The 25,241-nt window shown below is 39.3% G+C and overlaps 1 protein-coding gene across 11 annotated transcripts in view; it reads right to left on the reverse strand.

Moving 5' to 3' along the window:
- GRIP1 (glutamate receptor interacting protein 1) overlaps positions 1 to 25,241 on the reverse strand; it is a 749,322-nt gene that overhangs the window by 122,419 nt on the left and 601,662 nt on the right. For all 11 annotated transcript variants that reach the window (XM_066258209.1, XM_066258211.1, XM_066258212.1 and 8 more), the window contains 2 exons: positions 20,429 to 20,504; positions 17,665 to 17,810 (listed from right to left, as the gene is read on the reverse strand). In XM_066258209.1, coding sequence (XP_066114306.1) covers positions 17,665 to 17,810; positions 20,429 to 20,504 — 222 coding nt within the window. The remainder of the gene's footprint in view (positions 1 to 17,664; positions 17,811 to 20,428; positions 20,505 to 25,241) is intronic.

A 25,241-nucleotide genomic window follows, 5' to 3' on the forward strand; every position in this document is an offset into this window, starting at 1 on the left:
AGAATGCCGCCATGGCCTCGCCTCAGGTGCTAAAATAGCTCAGTTGCAGAGCAATGGAGTTGTGACCCCAGATGAACAGAGCATCACCCCCTAGTGGGCTTGCCAGGTAGATCCCAATGGGACACATGTGGGAATCTGTCTCTGCCTCCCTGCCTCTCAGTTAATTAAAAAAAAATGTCTTCCAACTTAAATTTCTAGGATTCTTATCTTGTTGCATGTAGATAAACAAAAGTTTTTAAAATTTTAAGAGAGAATGAAAAAAGTTGGGTCACAAAATTTCTTAAAGAAGTTTCTGAGCTGAGACGTAGTGACTTGGGGTACACACTAGGCAATGCCATTTGCCTTACCACACAAGTTCTGAAAGCTTTCATTTCCACTGTCAGTACTAATGTGAACACTTTTTAAAAAGGGCATAATTCTTTCTACCAAAAGGAAGCTTTCAGAAAACTTTATAAAAAATGTAAACAGTTAAATGAACCTGGCCTTTAAGTAATCAACATCAATGGGAAAGTAGAAATACTGGCCACAAACTGAAAAATCCTTTGTCCTGACTTTTAAAAAGATTTGGCATATATAACAGGGCTACTGCAAAATCATCATATTCCATACCATCATTCTTCAAGAAGTCTGAATCCTCTTTGCTCTATAAATAGCCCCTGTCAGGTTTTTCTGAACTGGATAAGTGACCCACACAGAAAATAGAACGCCTCTCCATCAGGTTCTGCTGAGGCAGAGAAACTCCTGAAGTTGGAGTAAGCATCTGCCAGCCTGAAAGAGGGTTCTCCTACTCAGGACTCTCAACGTTCCAGGGCTGGCAGGAAGTCGGTCAGGGAGAGCGGATACTGGCTCAGTAGCAAATGCAGACTCTCTCTGGGATCCTGTGCTAGAGTTGGCTTTCTGTTTACAGTTAAGAGCAAAGTACCCAGTTCTCTAGGAACCAGATCTGAAATAAGACAAACAAATAACAACCACACACAGACATCCTAAAAGCCAATTTACTTGTAAGCTGTCAAAAATATACTTAGAAATATTTAAAGCATCTATATTTCTGGTTTTCATAGGAGGTAAACACTATTGAAACAAACAAACAAACAACAACAAACACTGGGCAAATGTCTGGGTCTAAAGACACTGCTAGATTAAAAAAAAAAGAAAAACAACTTGACCACTGGGTATTAAAACCACCAATACCTTGTCAATAAAGAAGCAAAGGAAGTCTGACCAGAGCAAATGCACTAAGACCACCCCCTCCTCAAGCTTGGGTCAGTCTGACCTCTAACCATTGGATAGGAAAACTAACCACACACAGTTCAGTGTCTTGAATCTTGTGGGTGCTCAATAAATACTAATGTATTAATCATAAATTAAATTTATAATGGGAAATTCTGACATATAGCTGGAAGGGATAGGAAATAAATGAGATATTGGATGTCAAAATCAGGATCTAAAAAAGTTTAGAAAAGTTGGAAAAATGGAATATTTAGAAGTTATTATTTAATAGGGTAAGTGATTATGTGCTTTACATTTTTTCTGTAAGTTATGCAACCACCCTCTGGGATGGGCCTGCACATTTTAAAATGCTCTCTGGGTGATTTCAATGTGCAGTGAGGCCTCGCTGTAGGCAGTAGGCGTGGTTGGCCAGAAGATATTTGTTGTTAGAGGTGTTCAAACAGAGTCTAGTAAAGAATGTCTGGAAGGAATCCCGGCAGCGGATAGTGGCGTGATTCAACAATGCTGAGATTCAGTTATTGTGGTGTGTCACCAACTCTGGAGAACACCATCTCGGGAGAGCTTACCTGCCTTCAGAAGTATGGTTTGAACACCCTATTTTCACTTGTTTGGTTAGGTAGGTCTTCTATAGGCAGCTATTTCTTGACCAGGTTTTAGATGGGGGGGGGGGGGGATTCGAAAGTTAAAAAAATAGCACTTCATTCTACTAAAAATAAACTAACACTAACAGAAATAGAAACATCTGAAATACTTCAAAAGACCAAAGTAGAACGCTCCCCTAAACTAGTACACACAGCAGAAAGTGGGGACTGGAGGATCTATGCCCACCAAGTCCATTTTTGCACATGTTTATAGAATTGAGAAAAGCGGGCACCTTTGCCAAAGGACAAGAGCTAAGAGACCGTTCCATTTACGTAAAACCCTTCATTTGTTGAACTGTGATTTTGATGATGGTACTATAATATCACTCCTGAGATCTGTATTCTATTAAGAAGTGAGCACAGACCTCACTTTAGGGGTCCACTTGTGGTCTTTTCCTGGGCTATCGATTCTTCTCGCCTCTTTGGAGACAAGCTAGATTCTAACCCTTCTGGCCCATTACAGAAGTCTGGGCTGCAGATGCTGTGCCCGGGAAAATGTGAAGATGTCTCTGGGTATTGAGAGAGTAAAGAAAAAAAAGGTAAAAGGATTCCTGGAAAATTATGCCTCACTCCTTTCGCTTTACCATAATTTGAATCAATACAAATGCCTGAATGATTAAACACCAGTAGATAATTAATTCAGTGTCTCTCCTTCCCTCTGACTCAGAACTCTCTGAGGGTGCTTAATGTTAAATATTTGATGTTCTGGGATTTTTTTTTTTCTTGCTCAATAATGCACTTAGCCCTAAAACAATTATATTTTAAATGATTAGATTTTACTTTTCTTTTTAAAGACTCCCTATAAGACTTTTATTTTTGAGACTATTAACTGCCTGCATCTTCCATTTCAATTTCAGAATAGAGTTTAAAACACACAAAGATATATTCTGTTATTTTTTCTGCTTTCAAAAATTTCCTACATACTTAAAAAAAACATTTATTGTTTCATATATTGACTATAATTACTCTCAGTCTTCTGTGGGTACATTATCAGATTTGTGAGGTCAATTTGGGCTTAATCCTAGGTTTAACACAATATGATATGTGTAGCACTGAGCAATTCATATGACCTTTTCAAGAAAATAACTTCATTCATGAAAACAGGGATAATCAGGTATATGTCACAGAGTTGCTATGAAAATTAGAGTTCATAAAATGCATAAAGTCCCCTGCACAGTGCTTGGCAGAAATTAACTACAAAAATTGTTAGCTCTCTTCTCTGCTACTTCTTGGGTTAAACTCAGGGCATGTTAATGCTGCTCAATTAATGTCCTATTTGATATGAAAAATTACTTCCATTACTTGGCCAGAGAAAGCTAGAAAATACATTTTTAAAAAGTTATTTATATCCCCTGGCACTTTAAGTTAGTGTTTGCCTCTGTGTTAGATGCAGTGAGACTGTCTTCCAGAGAAAGTGATAGAGAGAAAGGAGGGCAGGAAGGGGAGCTTCCTCGCGTTCTAGTGTCTTCTCATTACTTAGATTTTCACGTGTCGTTTCACTTACTTAGCTCTAAGTGTTGTAAATGATTTCAATATTACTCTCTCTGCAATTTCAAATTATCTACACTGCTATGGACTGAGTTTTATAATCTATAACTAGTATATCCACATTCTGGGCAAGATACTTGAAAAGAAATCAACACATGGAACTTCTGAACTACACATAGTATGAAAATTAATTTTTTTCATAAGTAGAATACTTAATATTCCTGGCGAATGATAGCTTCAGCTTGACTGACCAAGCTAACGCCTAACTCGGGCCCCCATCGCCCTCTCAAGCTCTGCTGCAAAGGCTGCCAAGCTTTTCCCATAGTTCTGCGTGGAGAGCCCCACATAAGTGAGGCCGATTCCTCCAGGTGACTGCACCCCTCAGCACAAGACTGCCTTTCAAGGAACTCAACAGATATGTTCAAGTTAAAGAATCACCCCAGAGAAGAGGTTTCAGAGCACCCAAGGCCTGTCCCCCAGGGGGAGATACCTCAGCAGAGCCTGTAACAAAACTTCAAAGGAGTCCTAAGAAGCAGGCAGCCACCAGCGATGAACAGAAGTGCACGAGATGAGAAGGCCAGTGGGATTTTATAGGAGTGCAGCTGAATTGTTACTTGACTGCTTCAACCAATTCTTGTAAAGGAATGAGAGCTACTCCTTCTTACTGAGCGGCTACAAACTTAAGCATGAGCCCGGCTGAAAGTCTCCCGTGTCAAGTGTCACTCCCGGAACAAAGTGTCAAGTGTCAATACTCAACTCAGCTTGTTCAAATACATGATGCTTATAAGAGACCACCTCTAGGAGTAGCTAACAGACTCTTCCTAAATTTAACCTGTGCCTACAAGGCTTAGGCCTCTGTGGACAGTCTGGACTTTGAAAGGGTTTGGACGATGAGTATGAATGATACAATAGATGCACAGTGCCGATTAGCAGCAAGAGCTGAAACTAAACAGAAGTTGGGATCCTCAAATGACCCTCAGAACACTGAGCTTTCAGCCATAAGTTACCACAGCAAGGCACCTTTCAAAGGCCACACTGTTAGGGACTTATATCATGGAGACTCATACTTGCTTCTTTGTTAAAAATGAAGTTCTTCTTTTTTTTTTCTTTTTTTTTTTTTTTGTATTTTTCTGAAGTTGGAAACGGGAGGCAGTCAGACAGACTCCCTCATGCACCCGACTGGGATCCACCCGGCATGCCCACCAGGGGGCGATGCTCTGCCCATCTGGGGCGTTGCTCTGTTGCAACCAGAGCCATTCTAGCGCCTGAGGCAGAGGCCATAGAGCCATCCTCAGCGCCCAGGCCAACTTTGCTCCAATGGAGCCTTGGCTGCGGGAGGGGAAGAGAGAGACAGAGAGGAAGGAGAGGGGGAGAGGTGGAGAAGCAGATGGGCACTTCTCCTATGTGCCCTGGCCGGGAATCGAACCCAGGACTCCTGCACGCCAGGCGGATGCTCTACCACTGAGCCAACCAGCCAGGGTGAAAATGAGGTTCTTCTAACATAAGAGGGCTGGACATAGGCTGGCCCAGTCCACTTTATACTCTAATCCCAGTACTTCCTGATCTCTGAAGAACTGGAGAGAAATAATTTGTTGCTCATATACCTTCTTTGGGGAGTCTAGTTGATTTCCAGGCTAACATTTACTATTACATTTTGGAGCTATGGTATTCCTAAACCAGTGGAAATAGGTAATGAACATTTGGGCAAGAAATCAACTCTGGGTCTGTACCAATGAGTTATAGAAAAGCTATCCATGTAGTTCTCTGGCATTCAGGCACTACGATGATTTATTAATAACGTTGAGAAAAAGCTTTTGAAGGGAAAAGATGGGAAGGGGAGTGAAAGGCAGGGGTGAGGGAGAGCAGAGTGAGGGAATGGAAAGGAGAAGAGAGGGGAGGGAAAGGAATAAAAAATGAATAAGAATATCCAAGTATAAATATATATTGTTTACTCAAGCCTTTAGTACCTCATTTTTTTTCTTTTTAAATTTTTATTTATTTTTTTAGATTAATTTCTGGAATGTACTTTTTTTTTTTACAAATAAATTTTTATTAATTTTAATGGAGTGACATCAATAAATCAGGGTACATATGTTCAAAGAAAACATGTCCAGGTTATCTTGTCATTCAATTATGTTGCATACCCATCACCCAAAGTCAGATTGTCCTCCGTCACCTTCTATCTAGTTTTCTTTGTGCCCCTCCCCCTCCCCCTTAGTACATCTTTTAATACTACCTTTCAAGTTCTTCAGAGAAGAGTAAATATTTACCCTCAATTTAGCAAAACACAGTGGACACAGTGCTTTTAAACTGTCTGCATTTCATTCATTCAACAAATATTTAATGTACATCCTTTTTTGTACGTCAGGTATATACAGTGGTGAAAAAAATTATGTCTTTGTCCCTATGGTGCTCACAGTTTATTGAAGAAGATGCATTATGACGGTGCTAATTATTGTGAAGAAAAGTAAGGGTTCCTGGGCAAGTGAAACAGGAAGACCTAATTTAGATAGGGTGTCACGGAAGTTTGAGGAAATGACATTTAGACTGAGACCTTAAAGGACATACACAAAATAGCTGGGCAAACAGTGTGTGTGCGTACATGTACAAGGGTTGGAGAATCAGTTCTGAGGCAGAAGGAAGGGAATGTGCAAAGTCTCTGACAGGAGCCTGGTATGATGGGGGAGGAGCTTATAAAAGAGCATGGGACTCAACGAAAAGTGAGCGACAGGGGGACTGAAAAGTTGAAGTGGGAGAGGCTGCCCTAGAGACTGAGCATGCAGAGACTCATAAGGACCACACAAAGTTTAATTTTTTTTCAAAATTTAGTGGGGTGACACTGAACGAGAGGACTTGCTTCAGTGTACGTTATATAAAAGTCTCTTGGGCTTCTTGGTGAGCCTGAATCTGAATGGAAGTGGGCACAGGAGTGCAGACAGACACGAGCTGGGAGGGGGCGGCAGTTCTCCGGGACAGAGAGAGTGGCGTCTGTGAGAGGCCAGGACAAGAGTGTGGACAGCACAGAGACAAGCAGGATGCCTGGAGAGAATCGAGTTGGGACCCTGTGCAAGCGGGGCTAAGAAAAATACAGGATAACCTCGACTTTTGACTAGAGAACTGCTCAGATGGAGGCACCGAAGTCTGAGATGGGGAAGATGTGACAGGGACAGGGTAAGAGGAGAATCTGAGTTCAGTTCTGAATATTTAGTTGTAAGAATTACCATGTAAGTGTTGCATTGAGGCTGCTCTGAGGGTTAAACTGCCTTTAAGCAAAGGCTCTGGAATCGGACATAACAGTTTGAATTCTGGCTCTGTTGTTCTCTCCCTATGCAAGTTATTTTACTTTCTCTGATTCTGCAAATGGGAGTACCTAGGTTTATCTTTTAAGGTAGGAATACAGTAAGATAATGATTATAAAAGGCTTTGAACACAAAAGTACTTAGTAAATGGAAGTTTCAGTCACTGTAAGTTGCTAATATCAGTATACTATTTTAGAGAAAAGACTGAATTTTGATTTTGACATTTATAAACTGTGTCATCTGAGCAAATAATTTCACTTAGATTTTTAATTTTTAAAACAGCCTAAACTTTCCTTTCCTGTATCACAAAGTATAGAAAAGCAACAATTATGACTTCAACTTTTTGATTTTGCCTTAAACCTATAGGTCCCATTAAGAAGTCTTAGAATGGAAGATTTCTGTTTTGAAGGAACCCTCATGCACTGTAGGCGGAATGCAGATTGGTGCAGCCACTATAGAAAACAGTGTGGAGTTTCCTCAAAAAATTAAAAAATGGAACTGCCTCATGACCCAGCAATTCTACTTATGCAGATTTATCCAAAGAAACCCGAAATATTCTTAAAAAGAATATTATGCACCCCTATGTTCAGTGCAGTGCTGTTTACAATAGCCAAGATATGGAAGGGACCCAAGTGTCCACCTACAGAGGAGTGGATACAAAAATTGGTGACACATATATATAATGGAGCATTAGTGGGCCATAAACAACAATGAATCTTATCATTTGTGACAGCATGTGTGAACCTAGAGGCTACTATGCTAAGTGAAATGGTGAAGGGATTAAGAAATACATGTTGCCAGTTACAAAATAGTCACAGGGTTGTAAGTACACTACAGGGAATACAGTCAGTAGTAATACAGTATTGTAATAATTATGTGTAGTGTCAGAGGGAATCACTTTGTAAAGTGTATGATTATCTAACCACAATGCTGTACATTTGAAACTAATACAGAATAATATTGAAATAAACAGTCATTGAAAAATAAAATAAAATAAGGTGATTGAGATTACTTTTTCGTGACACAGAAGGAGACGATGGGGATCTTTCGTCTGCTGGCAGGGGCTCTGGGGGAAGCAGCCCTGGGAGAGAACCGTGGGGGGTGGGAAAGGTCGCATTTAAGGTCTGTCTCATGTGTCAACTGAGAAGGAACAAAAACTTCCCTAAAATAAAATATTCCAATGTGAACTCCAAAGTTCATATGTAATATTCTAGAAATGTAACCTTTAACATTACATGTGTAGTGACCTGAAGCCTGTAAAACCTTGTATGTTTTCTAAGAACATGTTTTATTTAGAAAATGGGACGTGTTCACTTTGTTAAGTTGCAAATGAATTCACTAAGCCTTGTGTGATCTGACCTATTATAGAAGTCGTGTGGATTTTTGTATTTATCAGAAAGTGCTGGAGTCCCATGGTCAGCATAACCCTTTCTCAAAAAATAAAAAATAAAAAAGAAGTCTGGTTTCCTTAAACAGGTAATGGCTAACACAGGATAACGGTTGTGAAGCGCACTGTTAAGACCACAATGAGGAACATAACATTACCATCCAACCATAGAAAAAAGTAATCCTGATCAGTACTTTGGCTGTACTCTGACTAGAGGGGTCAAGCACTGACCTTAAGATCAGTAAAAGTGTGTGTCTGCTACTTCTCTCAAAAGGGAAAATAATTCTCATCTACCTAATACATGCACATGACCTCAAAGAAATATCATGCAAAGAGCAATTTCCCTTGACAGAGTTCAGTTTTTCATTTTTCTAAAGTACACTAAAATTAAAAGGCTAATTTTCCCCTTAAGGAATGTGTTTAATTTTAGAAGCACAATATTCAATCCAAGGGATTTTAATCAACATTTTATTAATTTATTAAATGTCTCAGAATGCCAAAATCAAGATCCCTGCAGATAACGGCTTCACAGCAGCATGCTGGCCTTATGCCTATGACAAGAATGCTGGAAATAACCCTTGAACCATTTGTAACTGCTGATGGGACTGCTGGGTTTCATGTGATCAACAAGGGAAATGACCAACCTTCCTTTTTCAGATAGCAGTTTTAGCTGTCACCATTTTAATTCAGTTTGAACTAGAGTTAAATACTACACTTAAACTGTTTTTATCTATAGAATTTTACTTGGGAGTTATGTCAGTGAAAAAAGAAGTGGTGGCAACTTCTCAGATCCTTTATGAGAAGTTACTAAATTCTTAAGAACCACAGAATATTAGACCTAGAAGGGCGGTTGGGATGATGTAGTCTAGTCCTCTCACATCACAAGTAAGGACTACTGATACAAAAGATTTAAGCAATCCTTCGGATTCTAGCACAATGGGCCATTAGGGAAAAGGTGGATATTAAATTACTAACACATGTTACTCCTACTCTGACACCACTATTCATCTCCTTTGCACCTAATATGATACTAAGCCTCTAGAAGGAATGAACTCCTGACTGATATTCTACAGTATTTTATATTGTTACCTCAGTGTTACTTAGGTATTTAAAAATGTTAATGGATACATTTACATTAAAACCTGACTACCCAAAGTACTTCAGAGACCTAAGAACTAGTGACTAACTTATTAGGGATGAGCCTTCAAGGTACATATCTGTCCCCAAGCCCAAGGAGACAAGCAGGGTGCACCAAGCATGAGGAAGCAGGCCCAGAAGGGAGGAGAATGGGGCCCACAGTGGCTCACAAGGGAGGGACTGAGAGGGTGGACTGTGCTCATGTGTTAGGTTGACCATCTCAGCTCTCAACTCTGTATTTTGCCAAAAGTCTTCACATATTCTTCCGGGACCCTCCACATACCTATTTTGGGAGATGAGAAATGAGAGAAGAATGTTGAATACTTGCAAGAGGACCTTCCACTAGGGACCTGCTTTCTGAGAGACTATACAACCTAGCCTGACTCGGAGCTGAGCTGGCTGAAACAGAAAGGTTGAGGGAGCAGAGCAAGGCTCACAGCCCCAAAAGCCTGGAGGGGACAAGCGTGATGTGGACACGCTGTGAAGCCTTGGTGTCAGGAAAACAATTTGGACCAACTGGAGAGAGTATTTCCAAGAGGCAGCATAAGACTCAAGTCAAACACTGAGCAGGAAGGCTGGCCCAGTGTTATCAAATTATTAAGGCAGACAGATATTCAGATTTAAAAAAAAAGTCCTTGTTTTTAAATGTTGAAAACTAGCTCTCACTTTTCAAAACCACTGTGTGGACCAAAAATACATGTTCCACGCCTTGCCCTCCAGTCTGTTGCCTCTCCTTCAAGGGAGAGTAAAAAACTGTGCATTAATGCTTGCAGCTGTAGAAATACACGGACACGTCTCCAGTTACAGTGAAAAGATAACTGTAGAGTATATTATTATTCAGATTTATCAGACAGTCTCTAAAACTGACTAATGCGTGGATAGATTATCACCTGGATATCTGAGTGGAACTGGGATGGCAACGAGTCTGTATTTGCAACCACATGTATCGCTGGTGCTCAGATGCATGGGTAAGTGGTTACGACGCTCTTGCTCTCCATGGAGCTTGCTGGGAACTTCAAACTCCTTTTTAACATAGTGGTTTTAGTAACCACTTGAGAAAATAAGAGTGGTAAACTATTTTTAATGGGAATGTGACTTCGAAAGAGTTTGAAAGAAATGGTAATTAGCCTCTCAGCATGACTAGTAAGTAGGCTGTACTGTAGAGAGAGCTCATTTTACTCCTTTTGAGAAAAAAAATTCCAGGAGTTGCAAAAAAAAGAGGAAAATGTGTTTTTGTTATAAAAAGAAAGGTTAATATTTGATGAACAACAATCCTAATTGAAAGTATCTCATATTCCAGTTTTCTAAGGCACCACTTTTACTTCCCGTTCCTCATACTGTCATTCTCAATTATTTGACCTCCCTTATAACTAATCCTGTCTGAACCTAAGTTAGGAAAGCAGGAAGGGGGATAAGCTAGGAAGAGCAAACAGAGAAAAAGGAGTGCGACTACAGGGAAATGCTAGAAAAGCTCAAGGCAATTAGAATACAGAAAAGCATGGATAAGTGAGAAGCTGAGAGCAGAGAGTAAAAAAGAATTGGGTGGCTGGAAAGGGAAGAAGGAAGAAAGGGAGACAGTGAGGTATAGAGTGAGAGATGAAAAAGCTCAAGCATCTATATGCAAAGATATATGAACCCCCATGTTCATCACAGCAGCATTCATGGTGGCCAAGACATGGAAACAACCAGAGTGCTCCTCAGTAGAGGACTGGATAAAGAAGATGTGATACATATATACAGTGGAATACTACTCAGCCATAAGAAATGATGATATGTTGACATTTGCAACAACATGGATGGACCTAGGGAATATTATGCTAAGTGAAATAAGTAAATCAGAAAAAGCTAAGAACTGTAAGATTTGACATATAGGTGGGATATAAGACTGAGACTCATGGACATGGATAAAAGTGAAGTGGTTACCAGCTGGAGGCGGGTCAGGAGGAGGACAGTAAAGTGGGTTAAGTATATGGTGATAAAAAGTGGTCTGACTTTGGGTGATGGACACACAACGCAATGAATAGTTCACATGCTATGAAGATGTACACCTCAAACCTATGTGTTCCTATGGACCAATGTCAATCCAGTAAATTTAATTTCTAAATTAGGAAAAGAAATAAAGTTGAGAGAAAGAAAAAGAGTTAACAAATAAGTAAAAGAGTGGCAAAAAGAAGAGAGAAAAGGAACTTAAAAACTCCAAAGTTTGGCCATTTGCTTTATAAAGTTAACAAAGCTTAGACTTAGAATGATACAAGTGTAGTATATAGATAAATAATTTTTCAAAAAATAAACATGTGTTCTTTTATGGCAATCAGAGCCCTTATGCTGACTTCTAAAGTACTCTCCTGAATTCTGGTGTGAAATGAGATACAGCGATAAGCACAACTGGCCCAGATGTAGAGTCTAGCTGCTAGACTCTAGCATATTTAAAAACTCAATATAGGTGATTTTAAAAATCAAAAATCAGTGGGCATGTGATAGAATCTTTATTAACTGATCCAGGTACATTGGTAACAATTTAGAAAAATATGATTTAAATTCTAGGAAAAATCTTAGATACCCCCCCCCAAAAAAAAAAAGCAAAACCAAAGGAAAACAAACAATATGCAAAGAGTTTGACAGAGAAAAGTTTTTACAAAAAACGGATAAGGACTAATGTCCTTAATTTATAACTAGTTTATACAAACCAATCTGAGAAAAGAACTAAGGGTACGTCCAAAAGAAAAATGAATAAAGGACATAAGCAGACAGTGGAAAATGAAAATGACTAGTGTTCATATGAAAAAAAATATTCACTTGTGCTAGAAATTTTTTTATTTATTTATTATTATTTTTTTTATTATTTTTTTTTTTTGTATTTTTCTGAAGTTGGAAACGGGGAGGCAGTCAGACAGATTCCTGCATGTGCCCGACAGGGATCCACCTGGCACGCCCACCAGGGGGCGATGCTCTGCTCAGCTGGGGCATTGCTCTGTTGCAACCAGAGCCATTCTAGTGCCTGAGGCAGAGGCCATGGAGCCATCCTCAGTGCTGGGGCCAACTTTTTGCTCCGATGGAGACGTGGCTGTGGGAGAGGAAGAGAGAGACAGAGAGGAAGGAGAGGGGGAGGGGTGGAGAAGCAGATGGGTGCTTCTCCTGTGTGCCCTGGCCTGGAATCAAACCCGGGACTCCTGCACACCAGACTGACGCTCTACCACTGGGCCAACCGGCCAGGGCCATAGAAATTTTTTATAAAAGTAAATTAAAATATAAATGCAACTTTCACTTAACATCAGAATTAAAATTAATAATACTCAGTGTTGCCAAGCTCTAGTGAGAGAGGTATACTTAAAACAGTGCAGGTTGGCGTTCCCTGGTGGTCTAGTGGTTAGGAAAACAGTGCAGGTAGTAATAGAAAATACAGGTGAGGCAAAGTAGGTTTACAGTTGTTTGTGAAACACAGCATTTATTCTTGCATTATTACTTATTAATTATTGTTATTTTTCATATGAAAAACTGTAAACCTACTTTTGCCCCACCCTGCGGTATAACCTCTCTGGAAGATCATTTGAAATTTTTCAGATATTTTAAAAAGAAATAATATATTCTTTGATTTATTGAAATTAAAAATATGGACAAAGATTTGGATAAAAGGATATTCATCCAAGTTATTTATAATACCAGTCGATTGGGAAATGGTTACATAAATACAGAATTTATTTTGGGGTGTGATATGAAGTAGGAATTTAATTGACTTTGCCCCATGTGGCTAATTGACTCAGCATCATTTCCTGGCTAGTTCAACTTTTGCCCACTGATACAAGACTACCCCTCTGTTTCTCTGTCTGCAGTGGTCTGTTTTTGGCTGCTCCATTCTCTTCTGTTGGTGTCTTTATCTCACATTAATATTACATACCCTTAATGGCACAATTTTAGCATAAGTCTTAATATTGTTTAGAACAGTGGTTCTCAACCTGTAGGTTGCGACCCCGGCGGGGGTCGAACGACCAAAATACAGGGGTCGCCTAAAGCCATCGGAAATACATATTTTATTTAAAAATGTATTGTATAATAAATATTTTCCAATACATATTTTATTTAAAAATGTATAATAAATATGTATTTTCCAATGGCTTTAGGCGACCCCTGTGTTTTGGTCGTTCGACCCCCGCTGGGGTCTCTACCCACAGGTTGAGAACCGCTGGTTTAGAACAAGGCTCTCTGCTTTCATTTTGTTTCAAAAACATTTTGCTGTTTTCCCCTCCAACCTTTCTTACTCCATCTATATTTTAGAAACAGTTTATTAAGGTCCCCAACCTTCAAGATCCTTTTGAGATTTTGAAAAGAATTAATTTATTGATACATTTCAGGGATTAAAACATTTTCCAGATATTAAGACTTCCCATCTAGTTTGGCCGGTGGCACAGTGAATAGAGCATTGTCAAGGAGTGTCAAGGTCCCTGGTCTAATCCCAGGATTGTCAGCTTGATTTGGGGTCACTGGCTTGATCCCAAGGGTGCCAGTTTGAACCCCAGTCAGGGCACATATGAGGAGCAGTCAGTGGGTGCACAACTAAGTGGGACAATGAGTTGATGCGTCTTTCTCTCTCTTTTCCTCTCTCCCATCTAAAAACATGATACAGGTCTTCATTCATTTCTGTATTCTTTATGTATTCCCTTCTGACCAGCAATAACTAGATGGGGGAGGACCTTCCCTGAAGTGCTTCCCAGTCCTATGGGGGACCTTGGGGCTCTCTGATAGGGGTTGCGGGTTATACACACAATTGTCTTCAGTTTGTGAGCTGGTTCTTTCTAAGCCTCCAGATTTTAGCTTACCTGTCCCGTCTTCAATAAATACTTTCAGACTGAATGAATAAGTTAAATATGTCAAACATCTGTTTCAATTTTTAATGTTAATACATTGTACTGACATTTAAAATATATTTACTTGTATAATGTTATTTTATCTTCATTACTGCCTTTAAAATATGTATTACTAGCCTCCATTTAATAAATAAGGTAAGTAAGGCACGGGGAAATAAGTATCATGGCCCAAATTAATAGTAGAAGCCAAGTCATCTAGCTAAAATAAAAATCTAATTCAAACACCATCTAACAAAAGAAAAAGAAAGAAAAGAGAGAGAAATGGAAGACAAGACAAAGGAAGAATGAAGGAAGAAAATTCATTTACTCCCGAACTTTCCATGATAAGGGAATATTGTCCTATTTATGCTACTAGGAACTCCATAAGTCTCACACTTTAAGCCTTTTAGGAAACCTCATATCTTTCTAAGACAGTGGTTCTCAAAGTGTGCGCCAGGGTGCACTGGTGCGCCCTAGAAAATTTCCAGGTGCACCCTATGGTATTCCAGAGAAATATGTGTCTGTTGGGGACCAAAAAACCAACAGTGTTTTTGGAGTTTAGATTTTGGGGGGACAGAGGTGTGGGGAATTGGCTGTAAGCTGGCAGTCTGCCCAACCCCCCACCTTACTTGTGTGATTAGGTTGCAAAAGGCTGTTAAGCTGTGGTGCTGGATTGTTTACACTACCCTCCAGGTTCCCAGGAAAGACTGGAGGCAAGTGTCTTCTATCCTTTCTTTGGTGTAAAGTTAAGATGATATGTATGGTGGGGGTTTTCTGCACTTGATAAAATTCTTGGGTTGCCTTGGAAACATGATCAAAGATCTCATTGATTTGCTAATGGACCACTTTGCATTATAAATAAAGCAAGGTGTGGTTTTTGGGTGCACTTTGTTCTTGCCAGCAGCAATTACAGGGCCCTCCCAACCCTGTATTTTCTTAATTCTGCACCATTCCCACTTGGGACCTGGAATTACTAGCTGTGCTGGTTCACGGCATGTGCCCAGATATAAAAATAAATATAGTTACTCTATTATACCATTTCATTATGGAAATACCACTCTTTTTGTTAACATATCATTTTTATATTTATTATTAACACATCATTATATTATTTTTTGGTTAAATAAACCCAAATAAGATAGATAGATTTCTCAAAAAGAAGCATGATATTGAAGAATCCAATTCTGGAAGTAAGCAAAAGTTAAGTGTAAATAAAATAGAACTTGAAGGCTGATGGGAAGAATTTAATTCATAGCTCTTTCCATCACTTAACACTGAACAATACAATTGGATTAGAAACCCATTCATGGAAGCTTCAAGTGCTTTTGATTTAACATTAACAGAAGAAGAAGAACTGGCAGCTATATTCACTGATTGTGGATTGATGATTAAACATAAGGAATTGTCTCTTGAAGCCTTTTGGATGTATATAAGAGTATGTGGCAATATCTAAAAAAGCTTTGAACATTTTATTACAATTTTCAACATCCTATTTATGTGAATTAGGATTTTCTACCCTCAACACAATTAAGAGTAAAAAGAGAGGAATTCTTCAATGTATTGACAAGGAAATAAGAGATTGCCTTTCAAGTATATGCCCAAATGTTGAAGAAATCGCTAGGATACATCAGGATCATGTTTCTCATAAACACAAGAATGAAAAAAATTAACACATTCATGCCAGGACCTGCCGAATTTACCAAATCTTACTAAGAATGTATCTATACATATAAAAAGATAACTTTTTAGTTGTTTTTTTTATTTTTAACTCCTTTTTTATATGAATTCTGAAAAGCATAACTCAAAATGTATAACATAAAGTGCTTTTTAATGTCAGAATAAATTTAATTTTGTCATATTTATTTTGTTTAATTACCATAAAAGCATGCTTGGACTTTATATTTTTTCTTTACTATTTGACTTAGTTATTATAACATATTTCTCAGAAATTTGTATATATTGCACCTACAATTATTTGTAGGATTTTAAATGTGCCTGACTTCAAAAAGTTTGAGAACCACAGTTCTAAGACATTTCATATGAGTAGGCAGATTAAAAATACTTTCAAGCAACCTGTTCTACATGAATCATACAGAGTGGGAAATAAAGGAGTGTGTAGTTATAGAACACATCTCTTTTTCTGTGCTATATTGGCACCAGTATAAAACTTGTTGGTGGCCTGACCAGGCGGTGGCGCAGTGGATAGAGCATCGGACTGGGATGCGGAGGACCCAGGTTCGAGACCCCGAGGTCGCCAGCCTGAGCGCGGGCTCATCTGGTTTGAGCAAAGCTCACCAGCTTGGACCCAAAGTCACTGGCTCGAGCAAGGGGTTACTCGGTCTGCTGTAGCCCCCCAGTCAAGGCACATATGAGAAAGCAATCAATGAACAACTAAGGTGTCACAACGAAAAATTAATGATTGATGCTTCTCATCTCTCTTCGTTCCTGTCTGTCTGTCCCTATCTATTCCTCTCTCTGACTCTCTTTCTGTCTCTGTAGAAAAAAAAAAGTGAAGTCAGGCCACTTAATCAAGCTTGATAATTGTAAGAAGTACTAACAATATGATTTAAGTTTCAATTTCGGGTTCCAATTTATTCTCTCCTAAGTTTTCTGACTTAGCCAACATGACATAAATCATTAGCCCTTTCTTAACAATTAGGAATCACATGAGCCCTGGCTGGCTGGCTCAATGGTAGAGCGTTGGCCTGGTGTGTGGAAGTCCTGGGTTTGATTTCCGGCCAGGACACACAGGACAAGTACCCATCTGCTTCTCCACCCTTCCTCCTCTCCTTCCTCTCTATCTCTTCCCATTCCATGGCCAAGGCTCCATTGAAGCAAAGTTGGCCCAGGTGCTGAGGATGGCTCCATGGCCTTTGCCTCAGGCGCTAGAATGGCTCCGGTTGCAACCGAGCAATGGCCCAGATAGGCCAAGCATTGCCCCCTGGTGGGCATGCTGGGTTGATCCCGGTCAGGTGCATGGGGGAGTCTGTCTCTCTGCCTCCCTGCTTCTCATTTCAGAAAAAAAATAAAATGAAAAAAGAAAGTCACATGAAATTATCTTCCAAGTTTTACTATAGTTGTGAGGGTAGAAATAGACTTACTTTCTATTGGAATCATTACTGAGAAAAAGAATAGTGTTCTCAACTTCTGATTTGAATATATGTTATTTACATGTCCATTTCCTTTCTTTGTCCCTAAATCTAATGAAAAAATAGTAATTTCCATTAATTCTGATTATTTGGCTTCATATTGTGAAGTTACAAGAAGGAAAGAAATCCCTACTGTTCCCAGTCTTTGTAGTAAAAGGAAAAATATCCCCCAAGTTAATAATACTGTTTTTGTGCTTTGGAAGGCAAAAATACTTTCCTGCCAAAGGGTAATCCACATATAAATGCGATTGCTAGGTGAAACACTGACAGGATGAGACCTTATTATAGAGCCAACTGACACATCGCTTTAAATTGCTGAAAAGTACCACTCACCTCTTCCTGAACCCAAACAGAGTAATGATACAGTATTGATGAAATTCTGTCTGCTGCAAGAGGACATAACAGTTCATTCTTAGTACAAAGTGGTTTGCCAGGGAGGGATGGTGACATGTCCTAAACTTTAGAGGTCATAGCCTCAGGACTCAGACATACCCATTACTGAGACATCGTATTCTATCAGCAGTGTTGCTTCTTGTCCACACTGTTTAAGAATACTCATGGCTTCGGCATGTGTGGTTCCAAGAAGTCGAATTCCATCCACACTGAGCAATCTATCGCCGGCTTTGATTGTGCCCTCTCTGGAGGGAGAAGAAAGGAATAGTCTCTATTAATTCAGCATAATGGGATTTAGTATTAATATTCACTTCGTTAAAGTGATTCTTTCACAACTACGTTCTGCCAGTCGCCTCATTTGCATTTCCTTTTAAGCATCAAGTGTGACAGTAGGAGAGTACACAGGTAACCGAAACAGAAAATTGCTGCAAATTTATACACATTAGCAAACAACTAAGTTACCCACAATTAACTCTAGGGGTCCTAAAGTAATAAAGGCACATGTCTCTCATCTAGATTTTTGTCTATATGTCTAAAATTGATTTATTAGAGTCCAGAAACTAGCAGTCACCTATTTTCCCAAAGTCAAGTGAGCAAAAGAGCTGGTTCGTTCCATTCAATTTATTAGAAGTGAACCCAAGCAGGATAGGCAATGCTGGTGAAAAATATCCCTAGTCTGTACAGTTTACTACTGATTTATCCAGCCACTTGGCAATCATTAAATTGATTCAGTGTCACAATCACTGGAAAAGTCAGGTGTAATGCTGGTGGTTGAGGCCAGGCAGGTTTGCATTCAATCTGGGCAGATGGTAGAGGAACTGCAGAGCCAGAAAACATCAGGCCATACCCATTTATTGGAGGCTCACGAAGACAGGTGAGTGAATAAACAAAGGAAAATCTGCTTTTTGCAGTGAAGGGCAAGGGATCAGGAAAACCACATCTCACAGTGATGGGAGAGAAATCTGGGAGAATCGCCCCCAAGGGAAGGCACCTGTAGCCTTCCATAGGCCATACACACGTGCTGTTGCCACGTGCTCACGCACTATTCAGACAAAGTGTGTGCAGCTGGTAAGTCAGTGAGACAGCCTAACACAGCTGTTTTCCCCACACCAGGCAAGTGCGATTCTCCCTGCTGTGAGCACTGACTCAAGCAAGGCATTGGGAGAAGATGCCTCAGGACCTTCGTGATACCGCCCTGGCCCGGCTTCCAGATTATAGCCCTCCTGCCTCAGGGAGCCTCACAGGTGAAAACACATCCAGTGAGGGATTACAAGTGTAGCATTGGGTAAGGATAGAAATGATCTCTTAAACACTTTCAGCTAGATGACTCTGAGTGTTTTGACTCTAAATTTTTGTCTGAAATTCTCAGATTTCCTTAGTCCGATGTGAATTTGGTAATATGTTGCTCACAAACTAGTAGCCTGCTTCTGACATCTCTTTCAACTCTCACTCGAAACGTTAAAGCAAGAGAGGGGACAAGGCAGTGTCTCCCAGAACATCCGGCTTTCTGTTGGCCTCCGGAAAGGCACATATACTTTAGCACAGGTGAGAAACCAGGCTCTTTAAAGGCTTTATTTTTATATTAAATATTAATTTTTAAAAGATTTTATTTATGGATTTTAGAGAGAGGAGAGTGAGAGAAAGGCAGGAAGGAGGAGCAGGAAGCAACCTCTTGAAGTTGCTTCTCATATGTGCCTTGACCAGGCAAGCCTGGGGTTTTGAACCAGTGACCTCAGCATTCCAGAATGACACTTCATCCACTGCGCCACCACAGGTCAGACTGAAATATTAATTTTTGAAAAGCAATGTGAGCTCACAGTCTGAGCTTTGAAGGAAAATAAACCTGAATTCCTACGCTAGGTCTTCGATGTACTAGCTGGCAAGTCAGTTAACCATCATGGGCCTCAGTTTTGTTATCTTGTAAACGTAGATAAGAACACACACTTTATTTTATGGGCGGCTGCGAGGATACACGAATATAATGTCCACCTAACACTTGGCATAGTTTCTGGCACAGAGTACGTGCTCTATAAGTAGTATTTATTATTGTTCCTGTTTCTATTGCTTAAGAAAAGGTTTCCAGCATTTATCCTGGGCTGGAACAGAGTGCAGCCGGCAGCCACGCACCCGTCTCCTGCTCTTTCGCAGTATCCAGTGGGAGGAGTTGTTTCCCTACCACTGTGGGGTCAACGCCTACTGTGGAAATTAATCCAAAGCAGTATTGCTTGAGGTATCTCAGTTGTGAATTAACCTAGAACCCCTTCCCCGAGGTTTTTGATATGAACTCTGAAAGAGCTGTCCTTCATATATTCAAATTACCCTGGAAAAGAAAGCTCTGGAGGCCAACAATATTCCTTCTGTTTTATTAAAATTTAGTTCCATTCTGACAAACATAATCATCATCCTAAGGTGATGATAACAATGACAAAGATGTTGATAATAGTAAGAATCAGACACCAGGTCAGGGAGATTAGCAGTCAGAGCTGATGCATTTCAAGTGCCTGCTCTAGAAGTGCCAGCTGCCTCTTCTTACACATCTATGGTAGGATAAGACCCTCGTGATACACCATACACCTCCAACCTTTGCTAAAACGTGATGACAGCTATTATTTACATTTTGCAGTGGAGAAAACTGAGCTCAGAACTGTTAAGTCACTTGCCAAAGCTAGGGTAGTAAGTGTTGAGTCTAGAGTCCAACCTTCCTTTTGATTCCACAGCCTAAACTATTGAAGTTTTCACATTCTAACCTACTTAGTTAATATCCATCTTTTACTATGAGTTTTATAACTCGACAACTTCTATGCCAAAGTCCTGAAGCTTTATTTAATCTGTTTGGATAGTGACACAGAAAGATGAAGTTTACCTGTCAGCAGGCCCTCCAGGACGAACACATGTTATCACGATGGGACGAGATTTATTTCTATCATCATGCGCTCCCCCTGGCAAAAAAAAGAAACACAGCTTCTTTCACTAAACATCTTCACTCACAAAACACCAGCTGAGAAACTGAGGTATATTAGGTTGGCGTGTGGAGGAAAACAGGCAAAGTTTTCCTCTGGCACATAATGGCCTCAAAAATCGTATTCATTTTATATAGAATATATCTTTTGAAGTCATCATTCCTTCACTTCTCAATAAATACATAACTGTAATAACATGTGACATATAAATTACTGAACTAGAGTGACAAGAGTGTCGACTAATTATAACCAGTACTAGTCCAATTAGAACAGCTGCCAGTTATAAACAAAGTGCTGATGGATATACCTGGTGCTAATAACCTGGACTATTATACAGGTGAGTAGGTCTACAACCTAATATTAAGAAGAAAACATTAACATCAAAGAAAAAAGTCCAAATATTAAAAAAAATGAAAAGATTCAATTGGCTAAAGGGGCCTCTATTAACTTGTCATGGTCAAAATTTGGGGGGCAAATTTGGCAGACTATGTCAAGCCAATTTCAAGGCTTAAGTGGGAATTTTAACTTAGCATAAAATTTTTTCTTTAAGAATTTTTAGAAACATAGATGCTTTTGAGAAAGAAGGTAATTTATTATAAATTATCTTTTTTACCCAGGACCCCTTTGTATAACTTGTTTAATCTTCGCTCCCCCTGCACCCATCTGAGATCCACCAGGTGTTTTGCTTGTTAGACTGGAGGCAGCCCATTCCACATATGGACGGAAACTCAGACGGTTCTTCCTAACATTCAGCTTACATCTGTCTCCCTTCAACTTCCATCTACTCACTTTTGTTCTGTTATCTAGAACAGTGAAATAAAAATGTATACTGTACTCTCTTCCACAAGAAATAGTTTTGAAGGTTGAAAACAGTGATTATGCACCTGCTAAGACTCATCTTCTTAAGGCTGAACATTTCCAGTTTCTTAACTGTTCTGCATGTGACCTGACCTCCTTGCATATCACCACCCTGGCTGTCCCTTTGGGTGGTCTCTAGTTCTCCAGTCTCTATTAATATGAATGTTACTGTCAAGTAGTCATTACTCAACATGCGCCTGGTAGAACAGACTAACATTTTCCAAACTCGGCACATCCAGGTAGGGAGGTCAGCTTACAGAACCTGGCCTAAGAGGAAAGTACTATTATGTCATGTCTCATTTACAAGGTGATCATAGAAAGATAGGTTTGCTTTCCCCAGGAGGCATATTGCTTTAGAGAAAAAGGTAGAGGCTGAGGACATAAAGAAACCTTTCCATAATTTTGACTTGGAGGTCTAAATTTAAATATACAACAGTGAATGCATGCTAAAGTGCGAGAGAGCTAGTGCTAAATTTCATGATCTATGACATTTTATCAGTATTTGAAATAATAACCAAATTTAGTGGTTTGCTTAGGTTCTAGAAGTTTGGGGATGCAAAGAAATAACAGGAACCACTCAGAGACCAGGGATAGTCTCAGCCTGGCTGCACATTAGCATTGCATGCCTAGGATGTTTTTGTAAAAATATCAAGGCCAGGCAGGGCCACAGTGCAAACCAAATCTGAATATCAGGCTTATTTGGAAAACAGCTGCATTTGGCTTACTCACTTGCACTTTGCCTGATTAATGTGTTAGCACATGGCAGCGCCATGTGTGTATAATCTAGGTAAGCCTACAGGTGCTTGCCCTCAGGGTGGATTGCGGATTGCGGATCGCGGGCCTGCCATGGTGAGGAGCTGTTTTTGTTGTTCATTTGCCTGAGAAGCAGTTTTTCTCCTGCCGGTTTGCTTGTCCGCCATTGTGAGACTCTAAAAGGGAACAGCCCTAAACTTTCTGGCTCCTCAGTTTCTCTACCATCTGCCCGAATCTAATGTGGACCTGCTTGGCCTTGGCCACTGGCATTACAGGGCTCCACATGTTAGATGAGTACATCCACCTACAATTTTACAGCTGAGAATGACTAGATAAAGTCTCCTTGCTCAAAGTGAAAAGTAATTTACAGAAGTGTGATTTTCTTGTTAGTCCAAACTAACTCTCTTAGCTTGCTGACAACAGAACGAACTAAAATTTAACTCTCCAAGATATAGGTCAGAACATCACTTTTCATTCTATTGATGCAAGGTTCTCTTGTTGGGTAAGTCAAGGTGTAGAACTTGTGACATGCCATTAGAAATGTAATTTCCATTCAATAGCTAAAAGCCAGTTTTACTGTTCTAAGACCCATTCATTCTAAATGGTTAAGAAAAAAATGCTTCATCTGCAAAATCTTCTCCTTTCTGAATGTCCTTGTAGTCTCCATTGATCTAAGTTTAGCTCAATATGTATGCCACTGTAATGTACAATATAATCTGCCATGATAACATTTGCCCACAGTACTTTCTCATTCTGCAAGTCGTTTTGTGATGAACCAATGATTCTTAAGGGATAGATGGTAGCCACCCTTTGAGCGAGGAAGACCCTTCAGATAGACCTTAAACTGATCTAAAAGTATAAGTTCTTTATTTGATTCTCACTGAAAAATTGTGCAAAAGTCCATAAACTTTTATGTTCAACCAATGTGCTAAGGGAGTTATTAAAGCCTACAAAAACTGTGTTACTCATAAACTATAATGGATTCATTGTTACTGAGGTTTCAGAATCAGTATTATACTAAGAAGTCTTATGTCTATACAAATCAAGGCAATATTCAATTACTTAGTCATTCATTTATTAAGTGCTGATGACATACCAGGCAGTATTCCAGGCTCATATTAAAAAACTCTTACTATGCATGCACACACTAACATACATTTGAAATTCCTGCAAATTGTGGGAAGAACATTTTGTTAATATTGTATCATCAGTTGTCTTGAGGTGGTTGTGGATTTCAATTACATTTTTTTTCAGTTCTTAATGCTAAATTACTGTTGGTTTAGCTTTTTCATTAGCAATTTGATTGGTTATTGATTAACCATACAGCAACTAGTGATAAATAGTTGAAACAGCAGTACTCTTACTGCAGCTTTCCAATAATTAGGTTTTTAGGCATGTGATTCAGCGCCTCTCTTTCATACCTATATTGCAAAAACAAATTTGTATATACAGCCTCATGCCAAAATTACTTGTACACTGACTTTTCATTATAGTCATCAAGTTAGTTTACACAGAAATTTGGAAATGGTTAAGGTAAATGATTAAGGTGAATTGATCATATTACTTCATTTAAAAATGGGACCTGGTCAGAAAAGTGTAATAACTACGAGTCTAAACCATTCAGTGAGTTCCTCATTGCCCATTTTTCCTACCACTCATTTGGGCAGTTTATCAACTTATGTCTTAAATTCCCTGGAACTGTAATTTACTGTAGATAGGGGTGATGTATTATGACTCTAAAGTATTTGGCTCTACGCTGACATGTTGACATATATATTTTTTCTTTTTTTTATTTTTCTGAAGCTGGAAACAGGGAGAGACAGTCAGACTCCCGCATACGCCCAACCGGGATCCACCCGGCACACCCACCAGGGGTGACGCTCTGCCCACCAGGGGGCGATGCTCTGCCCCTCCGGGCGTCGCTCTGTTGCGACCAGAGCCACTCTAGCGCCTGGGGCAGAGGCCAAGAAGCCATCCCCAGTGCCCAGGCCATCTTTGCTCCAATGGAGCCTTGGCTGTGGGAGGGGAAGAGAGAGACAGAGAGGAAGGAGAGGGGGAGGGGTGGAGAAGCAAATGGGCACTTCTCCTATGTGCCCTGGCCGGGAATCGAACCCGGGACTTCTAGACGCCAGGCCGATGCTCTACCACTGAGCCAACCGGCCAGGGCCATGTTGACATATTTTTAATAAATATTTGATTGATTGATTTGCTAAAAGATCGCCAGAGAATAAAATCTAATGCTTAAAGCTCAGTCACTTAAGACAAGTCTAAATGAACACATCTCTTTTATTCCTTGATGTTTGTATATTATTAAGATACTTAATTTTAATTAATGTTTTAATAATTAGGGTAGAACTTTGACTGTGGTGAAATACAACATATAATAGACAAAAAACAACAACAACAAAACACAAAATCCAAGAAGTGTAAAATCTTAAAAAATTCCAGATGCTACATAGTTACCTATTTAACCTTACTTTCACACAGGAATTATGAATTGTTCATGTCTGTAGATGTAAGGGATAAAAACTGCTAATGAGAAGAGTATTAAAAGCCAGAATTACAGCTCAGAATTAATGGTTTTCAAGACAAGCTGGAGTCATTCAAAATCTTCATTATTATTGTCATCTCACCCCATAATAAGATGAGTTGAGCTGGTGTACATAGGTGCCCAAGGGATTAGATTATCTGCAATTCATTTTTAGAAAGTTACAATAATAAAATGTATTTCAGGAAAATAAAAGTTGCTTAATCCTAGTGTATTAAATCAAATCAAGCCATACTCATCAACCTTTTTTTTTTCCCCCAAGGGAAATAACAATCTTTATTTATATAATAAACTCAGAAATTTATGGCAACAATAACATTTTAAATTTTTTGTTTATCTTTTTAAATATTTTAAATTAAAGTATAGCTACTGTACAATATTATATTAGTTTCAAGTGTACAACATAGTTATTCAACATTCTTATACCTAACAAATCGATCACCATGATAAAGTTCAGTAACGATCTGTCACCAAAGTTATTATAATATTATTGACTATATATCCTATGCTGTACACTTCACCCCTGTGACATTTATTTTATAATTGGAAGTTCTTCT

Source organism: Saccopteryx bilineata, chromosome 2 (genome assembly GCF_036850765.1).
Source record: "Saccopteryx bilineata isolate mSacBil1 chromosome 2, mSacBil1_pri_phased_curated, whole genome shotgun sequence".
NCBI lineage: Eukaryota > Metazoa > Chordata > Mammalia > Chiroptera > Emballonuridae > Saccopteryx > Saccopteryx bilineata.